Source organism: Anabrus simplex, chromosome 9 (assembly GCF_040414725.1).
Source record: "Anabrus simplex isolate iqAnaSimp1 chromosome 9, ASM4041472v1, whole genome shotgun sequence".
Taxonomy (NCBI): Eukaryota; Metazoa; Arthropoda; class Insecta; order Orthoptera; family Tettigoniidae; genus Anabrus; species Anabrus simplex.
In genome coordinates, this window is record NC_090273.1 from 21,568,928 (window position 1) to 21,583,627 (window position 14,700).

The window sequence follows — 14,700 nt, forward strand, 5'->3', positions numbered from 1 at the left end:
TAAAATTGTTAGACTGCCTGGACAGCACTGCTTCAGAAGGTCTTCTAATTTGTATCTCTTTTTTTTTCTTTCTAGAATACAAAACTTAGAATAAACTGGGAAGCTCCAACACATTCCTGCATGATGTTCTTGGTCCTCCAGTATCCAATATAAGGGGAAAGGTTAAAAATATAAAACACACGTACCCTTGAAGACTTATAAATCTTATTAGACAATAATTATCTACTAAAAAAAAAAATATCAACAAAATTAGTGCTAATCTCACTTCATAAGAAATTGTTTGAGCAACAGCTAGTACGTCTACTAGGGCCTGGGGCTAGAAGCCTTGTTAGCTGTTTGTTCCATCGTGCTAATCATGGGGAGATGAACCGTAGTTAATATCAAAATTCCATCTAAGGATTTTAGCCTTAGAGGTTGCCTCAAGATATATTTGTATCAATGAAAATTCACAATAATAATAATAAAAATTTCGTGTGGCTATTTCTAACCGGGTGCAGCCCTTGTAAGGCAGACCCTCCGTGGGCGGCATCGGCCATGTGTAGGTAACTGCGTGTTATATTGGTGGAGGATAGTGTTATGTGTGGTGTGTGAGTTGCAGGGATGTTGGGGACAGCACAAACACCCAAACCCCGGGCCATTGGAATTAACCAATGAAGGTTAAAATCCCTGGCCCAGACGGGAATCGAACCCGAGACCTTCTGAACCGAAGGCCAGTACGCTGACCATTCAGCCAACGAGTCGGATATTCACAATAATTAGCTAAAAGAAATCAGTGAAGACTTAAATGAAATTGGCATTAATGAAAAAGCCATTCAAGATAGAATAAAATTCAGAGCCTTAATTCACAAACACAAATTTCCTGTAAAGCTCACCTGACTAAATCAAGATGGACTGAACAATGTAAAAAGGAACACAGCGAGAAGATGAAGAGAAGAAGAGAAACTAAAAAAAGTGCTAATAAGTTCAAACGCAGTCCTTAGTTGGCCATAACAAATCAAGAAGAAAACTTATAATAAATTGTTTTCTGCAGTCTACTTATTGTTCTGAAGCAGGAGTGTTAGCTTAGTTAAACTGTTGTCAGCTTCTCAGCAAGGCATCGAGAATACATATTCTGACCAATTCATATTATGAGTAGGTTACACCTCTTTGGATTATATTTCAAGTAAACTGCAGTTTATTTAACTTAAAATCATAAGTTTTAATGCTACTGTACTTCAAATGTTAAGTTTTTTTTTTTTTTTTTTTTGTGACTCTCATTATGTATTTTGCAGGCATTCTTCTCACGCACATTGTACTACAAGTCCATGTTGGAGAGTAAGAACAAAGTCTTCCAGAGCATTGTCAAGTCTGTGGACCACGCAGAAGGCATCGACACGAGCGACTGCAGTCGGAAGATGGCAGTCCTCAATGACCGCTTCACTCGCACTACACAGCTAGCACAACAATGGGAGCAGGTAAGCATCTTGCATAAGAAATTAATATATTATATCAAGACTTGTTTACTCTTGTAGTCATGAAAACTGCTGTACATAATCCAGAAGTGCCAACTCTATAAGACCCAGGTTGCTTTGGCCAGGGCTCTCCCAAAACTAGGCCCTGCTTCCAGAGTTGTTGAACTTCATTTAACTCCTATGAATGATCCCTATATCAGCTTCTACAATAGAAAGGTCACTTTCAAGTCTGAGAAAACTGAAATGGGACCCATGTTCAACAATGATTTCTGAGCACCTAAATCTTCTTGTTATCCTGAATGTTCATTATGTGGAGTCGAACAATTTGGATGTAGATTCTATAGCTAATTACTTCATTTCTAGATCAGAGATAAGTAAGTCAACTTTTTCTGTAAAAATATAAACTGAATTTAGTTTACAAGCAAATAAGTCTATATTTTGTTATACCACCATAATCCTGCACTGATGCAGTAATTAAAAAGCAATTGAAATAAAAGAAACAAACTGTATACATTGTATGTTTAGTTCTTTCCTGTTAACAAGATAATGGGGATTACGGCAAAGATCCTCTGCTCGAGAGTGAAAACCAGGCCTAAGAAAGAGGATGGCATCCTGGCTTGCCTGTATCCCACAATATGTATTTCAAATTCTTGCTTTGATATACTGTAATCTGATAATCATTGTATGAGGTAGACTAAGAAAAGTCACTGTAGTCTTCACTATTATCTTAACTATAGTCAAAACAAGTGACCACGTACATGGAAAGAATAAACACAAAACACAACAATGAGAATAAAATGCTGCATTAATTGAGGTACTAAAGCAAATAAAAAATTATTTTATATGATATTTTGTATTAGGTATTAGTATGAGGGGCACTGTGTATTTTAATAAAATCATTATATACCGTATGTATTTTGCATAACTGAATTTATTCCTCTGGTCTCTTCAAACAGAAACTCCAAGAAGCTGTCCGCTGTTGGCACAACTTCCGAGAATCCGAGCGAATTATCTCAGAGTGGCTACAGAATGCAGAGAAACTGATTGCTGAAAAACATATTGATACTAAACAGACTGTAGAATTCCACAAGGTAAATTATTAGTCTTTGTATATTACTGTCTAATACCAACAATGTTCATTGGTGGTATGCTAACTGTGTTCTTTATTCACAGAACTTCTTTGAACGGGTCAATGAGCGCTGGATACAAGATTTGGTGAATGCAGCTCAGGATCTGAGGAACTGCCTACCTGTAGACCAACAGGCACCAATTGCAGCTACTGTGGACCGATTACAAGCTAAGTGGAAGGTGATTGTTTCTGATATTCAAATGACATATATGTACAGTAACACATTTTCTTAAATTCCAGTAAGGAAGGAATTTGATCCAAAATATTTATAAAGAAGAACCTTGTGTACAACTGATAGGCAGATTGTAAAACACAATCCAATATTATATAAGGTTCATTCATTTGGCCAGCCCCGCAGCGTGCCTGCCTCTTACCCGAAAGCCTTGGGTTCCATTCCTAGCCCAGTCAGGGATTTTTAACTTGATCTGAGGGCTGGTTCGAGGTCCACTCAGCCTATGTGATAACAATTGAGGAGCTATCTGATGGTGAGATGGCGGCCTCAGTCTAGAGAGCCAAGAATAACGGCCATGGGGATTTGTTGTGCTGATCACACGACACCTCTTACTCCTTAGGCTTTTGGCCTAAGCAGCAGTCGCTTGGTACGCCATGGCCCTTCGGGGCTGTTGCACCATGGGGTTTGGTTTGGGTTTATTGTCGTTCGTTTGAAGCATAGACTCCTGCCTAGAAACTTATTCCATGTGTACTAGACAATGTACACTATATCAAAAGGACAGCATACTAATGATTGATAGTCTGCTGATAATCACTCTCACCAATCAAGTACTTGTATCAATGCAAAAAGCTTCCTCTACACCCACCCCGGTCAAAGTTGCTGGCATCTTTTCCACAGCATCAGGAACTGCTTGATTGATAGTGAAATGCTTGCTTTTTTCTTTTTTCTTTCTTTTTTTAACAAGAACCCATCAGGATTGCTCCAGATGCACTGCTGCAAACCTGTTTGGAATTAGCAACAGTCCATAATTCCTGTGTTCTTAGTTAGACTAATGAGTCTGTATTTAATTCTTTTCATTCAGTGTTTGTATTCCCAAATTTGTTGAAGCCTCTTGCGGGGTATAGCCTCCCATATACAAATTATGTGACGAGTTGTTTCTAACTCCTTGCTGCATAATCTGCAATCTATGTCTTTTAATAAATAGTTTCCCATGTTTGATGCCTTTTAAGGTTTTCATTTCTGGATCAGCACCCGATGACTTCCCTAATGGTTCTAGTCCTATTAAGCATGATGCTGGTTCTTGTCTAGCAAGCTCATTGGCCTTTTCATTTTCCTCATTGCCTCTCTGACCGGTATCCACAACAGACTGACATCATTGTGTTCTCCAAGGTTCATCAGTGTGTTACAACATTCTTCTACCAATTTAGAAGTATTATTAGTCACAACAGTGCATGTTTGGTGAGCTGCTCACATTTCATGCACTGTAATAAGTCAAGGTTTGTCTTATGTTTATATTGTGACTGTCATTAGTGAATGTATACAAGTTAAAATGGCACACACAGAATCCTGAATGGGTGAAATGGTGGAGGAAGTGGACTTGAACAACGAAAGTGATGATAATGAAACAGATGAGGTTTACAAAAGTGATTATAAAGTGTGTAACAGTATGTAAGGAAGTTCTGAGGAAGAAGAGACACTTTTGTTGATTGTAGTGCTAAGTGTTGCTTGGCTGTCTGAAAATATAATAATCTCTTTTGCTTTTAAAATCTCCTTTTATGTTTTGTGAGATGCTTATTCCTCCGAGCTTTCTTTAGCAGACCAAAGATGTGACTGTTACAAGGGGAGATTAACATGTCCTGTTTATGTAACAGAGTGTTCTGCTGCAATGTGCATGTTTGGGAGGTATCACATGTCAGTTGAAAGGTAAGATCGCCTCATTTCCAAGTGTTTGTGAAAGTTGGACTGTGTGGAGTGTAGTGTTTACAAGTCATTACAAAGTGAGGTGGGCAACAGGGGAAGCAGTTGCCATCGAATGAAGTCACTCGTGCAGTTTTCTACTCCTTCAAGAAGCTACTTCCAGAGGTACATTACCAGAATGCTAGATCAGAGTCGGTGGATGTAGAGTGGCCACGGCTGGTCCGTGGTCCAACAGTTCTGCTTTCTGACCGGCCAACCGAGCAGAGGAGAATGGTCACAGCTCTACCGTGGCTCTACGTCTCTGTATTTGGAAGACGGAGAAGGGCTGGTCCCCACCGTCAGCTGTCCTGAGAATAGTTTTCTGTGTTTTCCATTCTCCTGCAGTAAGGCAAATGCCAGGATCTCCTCCACACATCTCCTTCACCGTAACAAATCTCCTGGCCTGAGAGACAGTGTCACCATCTAAGAGGCCTGCCTCCCCGTTCAGAGCAGAAATGAAAACATTTTATTAGCAGCAGTTGTTACTCAGAATACGATTTGTTATCTCTGGAAATGTTTTCATCAAACTAGAAATGTTTCCAGGTGCCTTGGTATAATTATTCGTGTATGGATGCCTATCCTTTTAATTTCTATTTGTATCTTAAGTGTTAAGTGTTAATATTTTTCTAAAAATATCTCATTTCTTGTTTGTCAGGACATCTTGTCATTTGCTCCCTTGCATTTGATGCGACTGGAATTCCGCCTGGACGAGGCTACTTTCACCCAATACTTGAAAGAGATAGAGAAGGAGATCAGCAGTGAGCAACAAGCATTTAACAAACACGAGGATGTCGGGACCATTTTAACAAGACATAAGGTAAGCAATACTCTAGCAGTTGCAACTAAAGTAAGTAAGTAAGTAAGTAAGTAATATGTTTTATTTATCCTGGCAAAGTTAGGGATGTACTCCCTTTCTTACACTTAACCAGTCTTAACCTAGAACACTTAATAATAACTACTGATGACAATAATATGATAATATGGACAACAGTAACAGTAATACCATTAACAAAAGTAACCACACTTTAAAAAAAAAGATCATATCATCTATATAATATAAATCGTACGTAAAGTGCAGAATATAATTATGAATAATGAGTACTAAGAATATGAATAATGAGTACTAAGAATATAACTATGAATAATGAGTACTAAGAATATAATTATGAATAATGAGTACTAAGAATATAACTATGAATAATGAGTACTAAGAATATAACTATGAATAATGAGTACTAAGAATATAATTATGAATAATGAGTACTAAGAATATAACTATGAATAATGAGTACTAAGAATATAACTATGAATAATGAGTACTAAGAATATAATTATGAATAATGAGTACTAAGAATATCATTATGAATAATGAGTACTATAACAACTACTTAAGAAAAAGTTTAGAAAATATATACATTTCTACAGTACACCGAAATATCGCCTTCAGTTGAGAAGTGAAGAGAAGGATTAGTAAGAAGTAGAAGAAGAGGAAGAACAAGAATATCTGTGAAAGGAAGAGGGAAATGATGATTAAGAGGCAGTAGGAGTAGGTGTTTTCAGGTCATAATTTGATGATTCATGCATGTTTACCTAGTATTTCGACACAGGCACTTTTAAAAGCTAAGCTGCTGGACATGCTTCTGACGTCCACTGGTAAGAGATTCCATTGTCGGGCTGCGGTAACGGTGAATGATTTCGTGTAGATTGCTGTTCTGTGTACAGGAAGGGATAAACACCTGGTGCTGCAGGATCGGGTATTTTTGTTATGGTCTGTGGAGAGGAGCTTCATTCGATCACGGAGATAGGCTGGTTGAGAACTTTTAAGAATAGTATGCAAGAAGCAAAGAGTATGAAGTGTGCGTCGTTCTTGCAGGCGAAGCCACCCGAGCCACGTGTAAGACGGTGTGACATGGTCAGCGTAACAAAGTTCACAGATAAATCTTACACAGGCATTCTGAGCGCACTGTAATTTCCTTCCCCAGTCTACTCCTAGGTTGTTGTAAACTATGTCGCAATAATCAAAATTAGGTAATGCGAGTGATTCAACAAGAATTTTCTTTAGTTTAAAAGGGAAAGTGAATTTGAATTTACTGAGACAGCGTAGCGTTCTGTATATTTTCCTACGCACAGATATAGTTTGGGCAGACCAGGACAGATGTTCATCAAATATTATGCCAAGATTTCTTACATTTTGGCTATACTGTATGGGAGTACCACTTATGGACAACTGTGGTAACGCTGTTCGATTGAGCTTGCAAAGTAATTTAGGGTAACCAATAATTATTGCCTGGGATTTTGATGGGTTTAATTTTAATCCGTGAGTTCTGGCCCATATATCTATGGTCATCAAGTCTTCATTCAGGTGACGTGTTTCTGAGTGTAGGTTTTCGGGTTTGCTGTGTATATATATCTGTAGGTCATCAGCGTATAAGTGGTATTTACAGTGTTTTAATCCGGAAGATATGCCATTTATATACAAAGAGAAAAATAGGGGGCCCAGTACAGATCCTTGTTGTATTCCTACGTCGACCGTACGCCAATTTGAATATTCATTGTTGTTGTTAAGTACACACTGCTGGCGACCGGTGAGATAGGATCTGATCCACTGGAGTGCACTCGCGGAGAAATTTAAACTATTTAATTTGGATATAAGTATGTCCCTGTCAACAGTGTCGAAAGCTTTACTAAAGTCCAATAATGCTAGAACTGTCAGTTGTTTGTTGTTCATAGCTTGCCTTATGTCATCAGTTACATGTGTTAATGCACTGCAGGTGCTGTGTTTTGGTCTAAAGCCGGACTGGTGGATATCAAGAAGATTGTGTTGAATAAGATAGTCGGTAATTTGCTTGTGAACTATGAATTCTAAAGCTTTTGACAATATGCATAAGATGCTAATCGGCCGATAGTCACCGACGTCCTTCGCCAGTCTTATTTTCGGAAGCGGGCGAACTATGGCCATTTTCCATATTTCCGGATAAGTCCCCTGTTGCAGTGAGTAATTAAAAATATTCACCAATGGATAAATGATGTGGTGGAGAATTTTCATGAGCATTTCATGGCCTATATTATCTACGCCCCTAGCCCTGGTCTTGATGCGTTTTATTGAGTCAATCACTTCTTGCGGTGTGACGTAACTGAAGTAAAATTGATCTCTTTGTGGAGATGGCGTATTATCATATGTATTAATAGTTTTCTCCTTTACGACCGGATTAATTCCCGTTGGCGAGATAAAATGGTCGTTTAATTCATCTACGTTAACATTTAGTTCATCGTTAGATTTCTGGTTATTGATACCAAAATATTTCATAGATTTCCACATCGTCGCAGGGCGTACATCAGGTCTAATCAAGTTATGGGCGTAACGTAGTCTAGCGCTTCGAATTTTAGAGGTCGTTTTATTACGCAGTGTTTTATAAGTCTGGTGGTTCACTTCCGTTGGGTAGTGCTTGTATCGTCTGTGAGCAGCGTCTCATTTAGCCATTAAGTGGCGAATTTCGTCATCTATCCACGGCTTAGGAGCTCTGGAACCTTTTCCCGTACGCACTGGGGCGTGCCAATCGTAGAGTTGCGTTACTAGCTTATTAAATGTTGAGACCATTTCCTGTAGATTATTGGCGCGATTTATCTCCATCCACGGCACGGAAAGAGCATCTTCTTCTAATTTATCTGCGTCAATTCGTCTGAGGTCCCTGAATGATAATATTTTCGACCTTGGTTTCGGAGTTTGTAATTGGTAGGACAGGTAGATTATGTCTTGTCCAGATAGCCCCGGGGCTGATGTCTGTCCATGTTGCAGGACTTTCGCTGAATTGTTTGTTATTATTAGATCGAGAAGGGTGTGACTGCTATTAGTGTGGTGGGTTGATCCAAGAGGTAAAATTGTCATGTTATATGCTTCGAAAATGTTACGAAACTGTCGAGTTGAAGCTGCGGTACTGTCTAACAAATTTGTGTTGAAGTCACCCATTACAATAACGTGTTCATAGTCTGGCAGAAGGTTTAGTATTTCAGTCTCAGTAGGGTGGATTCAGGATATATTATTCGTAAGTTACAAATAACAGATATGAAAGTAGCAAGAAAAGGTGGAACGATTGCAGGAGGGTACTCACAGTGAGGAGATATAGGATAAGCAAGGGTAAAACTTCACATAAACAGTCCCTACCATAAATCACATTGTTTGAAAAGGTAAATCATGTAAATCTTACCTCATTTGACTTCTAGGAGAGTGATGTGTTCATTAGCAAGGCCCTCCCCCAGAAATATATTTATTTTTATAACCTAATATCATATTACAAGTTGCTTTACGTTGCACCGACTCAGATAGGTCTTATGGTGATGATGGGAAAGGAAAGGCCTAGGAGGTGGGAGAGAAGCTGCCATGGCCTTTTTAAGGTACAACCCCAGCATTTTCCCGGTGTGAAAATCAGAAACCATGGAAAATCATCTTCAGGACTGCTGACAATGGGATTCAATCTCAGTATCTCCCAAATACTGGATACTGGCCGAACTTAAGTGACTGCAGCTATCGAGCTCGATCATAAATATATCACATTTTTCATTCCAGTGGCATCATAGCATCTGCCACTGGTTCAAATTTATACAACATGGTGTAACCTTCAAAACTGAATACAGATACATGTCATTACCAACTATGGCACAATAAAAGCTCCTGAACCAATGGTGTTATATTAATATACAAACGCACCTCAACAAAGTCTAATCCAATATGCCATAAAGAAACCAAAGGTGAAATTTTTATCTTCACCTCACATCTGTGCACACATTTCCTTAGCCGGTAGCATTTCCTATCGACTAAGTACATCCATAGCAACAACCGAGGATTGTACAGCGGTATGAGAAATGAGAGCTGGTGTGTGCTTCATTGAGATTCACCTAAGTTGGGAATTAACTCAATGGTTGAAGTTATGTGTATAAAATGGCTTCATTGGTGGGATCAGAGTTTGCAGAAGTCTCACTTTTTCTTTTCCTTTAAAAAATGCTAATTGTTTGGGGCGTCGACCCACATGGATCTTTTGCCCCTACTGGCACCATTTTGTATGAACCTGTATGTAATTGGAATGGCGGTAGTGTGGAATGTTGTGTGTGAGGAAAGAAAGATTAAGGACATCACAAACGCCCAGTCCCCAGGCCAGGGATATTAACCCTTTGACCGCCAACGTCCGATTGATCGGACGTTCCAGAAAAAGTATTTTACAAGTTATTTATTCATTTTAATAATGTATAATACATGTTTTGGACTAGTTTTGGATTAAATAAGACTATATACAACAAGTTTAGTTGAGGAACTTGCTGCCGAGTGGCTTGGTGGCCAAGCGGCAATTCAGCTACTGTGGGCAGGTAACGACTCCCTTACTATTTTACCGAAAAAAAAAAAAGGAACGTAACTGTTCCGTATTCAGAAAGAGTAGTACTAGTCAAGGTGGTAAATGGAATAAAGACCAGATACATTTGTAGACAGTGTAAGAAGAGGGTACATCCTTTGAGCCTCCCTAAGCACATTTGGTAAAGCACATCATAAACATATGTAAATATTAATTAATAATCTCTTATATCATATTTTTAAGGCAAAAAGTGAATTTTTGAGCATTACGTATGTGTGAAATATACATTAGTAGTAATTTTTTACTTAAAACGAACCAGGAACTGCAGCATTTGCATATAATGTAAGATTAGAAAATTTCACGTTAATGTAATAATAATAATAATAATAAAAATATTATAACTGTAATATTGTACATAAGGCTCCATCATTTTATATAAGCATAGGAAACACCACCTCTTTAAAATAATGCAGCTTTTGATAGTAAAATATTTTTTTCTTACCGGTTTTTGATCATGAAATAATTTTTTTTTCAAAGAAAGGAAATATTTATTTGAATTATCACTTCATAAAATAAAAGTTTTAAAAATAAAGGTGCATTAATTTACATCAATAAAATGTCCGAAGCATTACCTTCGAAACAAAAATGCCCATCCAATTTACATGAATTGAACAGAAGTTATTACGAATAATTTACTGCAAGGTAAAAAGTGCTCATTAGGCCTTGGCGGTATAGGACATGGACACTACGTATGAGGCTGGCGGTCAAGTTAATCATTACAATTTAAAATCCCTGACCCGGCCGGGAATCAAATCCGGGACTGCCGGGTGACAGGCGGACGCTTTTCCCCCTACACCGCGGGGCCGGACAAGTCCCACCTTACAATACAAATATCAATTTAATTAAAATCAATTAGTACATGTTTTGTCCGTGTATCATGGACATCATCAGCTATAGATTAGGAATGCCATTTAAAACTAAAAGATAAAGGCATCACATAACAAGAAATGGTTAAAATTATATAAAGGTTAAAATATCAAGTCCTTGTTGTTTAGAATACACTGTAATACATATACAATATTACCTGTTTTATCCTGTAATTCTGAAATTTTGTGCAAGCAACTTGCTGATTCTTTTATCTTTTCCCTTTGGTATGAGGTGAATGGCATTATGTTACAGGCATTTTTTGAGGATCGTGTTGTGGTTCCTGAGTTACAACACTGCCTCAGTAACATGGCAAAACTGAGCTCTCAATATACTCAGTGGAAACCTGGTGACAATACGCTCAGTGATGCTTATGATCGTGCTGAGACTCAGTGGAAGGGTACAGCTCAACGCATTGAACTGATACGTCAGCAACTACAACAGATACCGGCCCAGTGGAAGACCTACCATCAGAAGTAAGTTTGATTTATTAGAGTATTGAGGAAAGATGATTCTTCTAAATGGTGGTGAGGGGAGGTGTATTAAATATTTTTTAACCCTAGAACTGGCAATGTTAAATCTCGTGGTGGCAGCCATATTTGGCAGCTTTTATTTGTCTAAATAAAATACAAAATATTCGCAAGTTACGAAATAAATCTACGAAGTTTTATATGTCTACATAAAGCTAATACAGAGAAGATTGTCGTGGTGACACAAAATTGCATAAATGTTTTGAATAGAAAGCCAGCCCCGTGGTGTAGGGGTAGTGTGCCTGCTTCTTACTCGGAGGCCCCGGCTTCGATTCCCGGCCAGGACAGGGATTTTTACCTGGACCTGAGGGCTGGTTCGAGGTCGACTCAGCCTACGTGATTAGAATTGAGGAGCTATCTGATGGTGAGATGGCGGCCCCGGTCTCGAAAGCCAAGAATAACGGCTGAGAGGAATCGTCGTGCTGACCACACGACACCTCACAATCTGCAGGCGTTTGGGCTCAGCAGCGGTCGCTTGGTAGGCCAAGGCCCTTCAAGGGCTGTAGTGCCATGGGGTTTGGTTTGGTTTGGTTTGGTTTGGTTTGGTTTTGAATAGAAAAAGGTACAGTCTGTTCAAAAAGTGTAATTCCTAAATTCAAAATAATAATAGAAATTTCAATCATACGTGCACAAAACTAGAACATGTCACAAACGAACTGAGATGTACGGATGTCAATAATGTATCTGTAATGCACTACCAAACATTTTGTCACTCTGAGAGATATATTCTTGAAAATATTAGGGAAAATGTATTTGGGTGCAATCATTTGGAGGTATGACTTTAGACCACATTGTTAAGATAGGTTGCTTTATGGGAGGATCGTCATCACTTTCACTTTCCGATATTGATGAGAAAAATAGCTGATAAACATTCCAAATCTGACTCTAAATCTGTTGGTTCATTCTCAATATCCTCAAAGTCAGATCCATCACTTTCTTCTTCCAACAAATTTGGCACTACTTCATTACTAACTTTATGTAATGAAGTAAAAATGTCATATTTAGATACACACTGTACTAAAAATGTATGTATCAATCAGGTAACTATATATATAGAAGTAAATAAGTAGCACCGAACAGAAAACTATGAAATAAAATGAAATAGAATAGCAAAGCAGAGCCCGTGATATTTTATTTACAAACATCACAGAAATGGCGCTCAAACAGATCGTCGGAAAACTGCACCCTCTTTTTTCTGTGAAATTGCACCTAAAGAGGTTGTAAATATGAATGAAAGTGAACTTCTGGCTACTATGAACATCAAGAATGACAAGAAGTACACTGTCGTGACTTTTGTTGAAGAAATGAGGAAATTACGAGAAGAAATACACGCATGTCGAATATTGGACGGTGCCACTATAGCAGGGACCAAGGTGTTGAATATTTGACAGTTGCCAGTTCTAGGGTTAATGTGAGAAATATAAATAGGAGTATTCCACAGTATGGAGATTTAAATTTTTTAAAAAAAGACAAATATAGAAATTGAGGTTTTATCCGTGCATGACATGAGAAAACATTGTCCACCTCCATAGTGTAACGGTTAGTGTTATTAGCTGCCATACTTGGGGGTCCGGGTTCTATTTCCGGTCCTGTCAGAAATTTTAGAATGGCAGGAGGGCTGGTATGTGGTTACAATAGTACATGAAATTCATCTGCAATCGGGGTGTGCCTGAAAAGAACTGCACCACCTCGCGATGAGGACACGAGTTTGCATTTGCATGAGATAACAATTAAACTTAAGAATCAAGCTCATACTTTATGACAGGAGATGTTGGAAATGTTCTCCTGCACTCACATATTTTTGGCATCACCTTAGGAAACTCTGATCCACACGCATAAGTTTGTCTTCCATAATTGAGGCTATTTTAACCCTCTACTGCATGAATTATTTTTTGTATAGATATGATAATTTGTATTTACTTTGTACTCATCTTTCACTGGTTGTGTAAATAGTTTATAGGTTGTCATTATTCATCATATGCCAAATAAATAAATTGTGTCCCTGTTTCTTTTTAGATGATGACCCTAGTTTGTTCTTTTCCATTACTTATATTTTGCATTCCAGGTATGCAGAAATGGTGCAGTGGATGGATTCTGTGGATACCAGTCTGAATAACATCATCAAAGAAGTTAACAGTTTGGAGGAATTTGAGAAGGAGAGGGCTGTCTTTCAAGTGAGTCACATTACTGAACAAATTACCTGCCTTATCTCTATTAAATTTGGTGGCTGCTTTGCATGTTTCAAGGACAGAGTATTTTATGCACAAAACTATTTACCTCCTCACTTCTCCCCCTACCTAATTTCAGGATAAAGTGTATAGAAACCTTCTGCTTGTAAACTTCAAAATATTTACCTCCACTGCTATTCGGTAAGAAGATATCAGAGAAGTTTCTTGTATGTTACGATCACCCTTTTAGAGTTCTGAGGACAGACTCTATATGATGAATATCCTCTTATTACATGAATATTCATTTCCTATTTTTTTTTTTTAAATTAGCCCTAGAACTGGCAATGTTAAATCTTGTGGTGGCAGCCATATTTGGCAGCTTTTACTTGTCTAAATAAAATACAAAATATCCACAAGGTATGAAATAAATCTACAAAGTTTTACATATCTACGTAAAGCTAATACACTGAAGATTGTCGTGTTGACACAAAATCGTATAAATATTTTGACTAGAAAAGAAGATAAAATCCCAAATTCAAAATAATAATAAAACTTTTGATCATATGTACACAGAACTGAAACATGTCACAAACAAACTGAGATATACGAATTATCAATAATCTATCTGTAATGCATTAGCAAAAGATTCATCACTCTGAGGGTTATATTCTTCAAAATATTAGGGAAAATGTATTGACATGTCTTGCTCAGGAGGTGTGACCTTAGACTACTTTGTTGGTATAGGTTGCTGTATTGCAGGCTCGTCATCACTTTCCGATATTTGATGGGAAGAAAATAATAGCTGATGCAAATTCCAAATCCGACTCAGTATCTGTTGGTTCATTCTCTATATCAAAGTCAGAGCCAACACTTTCATCATCTAACAAATTTTGCCATACCCCATCACTAAAATTTTTTAACCTTTTTTTTTTTTTTTTTTTTGCTTTACATCGCACCGATACAGATAGGTCTTATCACTAATTTTTCTGTAATGAAGATGCCACATTTAGAAACACACTGTACTAAAAAACATTATAACTGATCAAATAATATATGTACAGAAGTAAATAACTCGCAGTGAATGGAGAACTACAAAATAAAATGAAATAGAATAGCAAAGCAGAGCCCAACAGTTTGTTTACAAACACTACAGCAATGGCGTTCATACACTGTAGTTGGTTGGAAAACTGCACTAATATTTATTTCCGTGAATTTGCGCCCAAAGAGCTTGTAACTGTGAATGCCTT

The 14,700-nt window shown here is 37.8% G+C and overlaps 1 protein-coding gene across 1 annotated transcript in view; it reads left to right on the forward strand.

Annotated features, from left to right (window-relative positions):
• Window positions 1-14,700, forward strand: part of Msp300 (Muscle-specific protein 300 kDa) — a 589,230-nt gene that overhangs the window by 242,118 nt on the left and 332,412 nt on the right. The window contains exons 17-22 of the mRNA XM_068229229.1: window positions 1,272-1,454; window positions 2,408-2,542; window positions 2,625-2,759; window positions 5,145-5,306; window positions 11,011-11,231; window positions 13,351-13,459. Of these exons, the coding sequence (XP_068085330.1) occupies window positions 1,272-1,454; window positions 2,408-2,542; window positions 2,625-2,759; window positions 5,145-5,306; window positions 11,011-11,231; window positions 13,351-13,459 (945 nt within the window). The remainder of the gene's footprint in view (window positions 1-1,271; window positions 1,455-2,407; window positions 2,543-2,624; window positions 2,760-5,144; window positions 5,307-11,010; window positions 11,232-13,350; window positions 13,460-14,700) is intronic.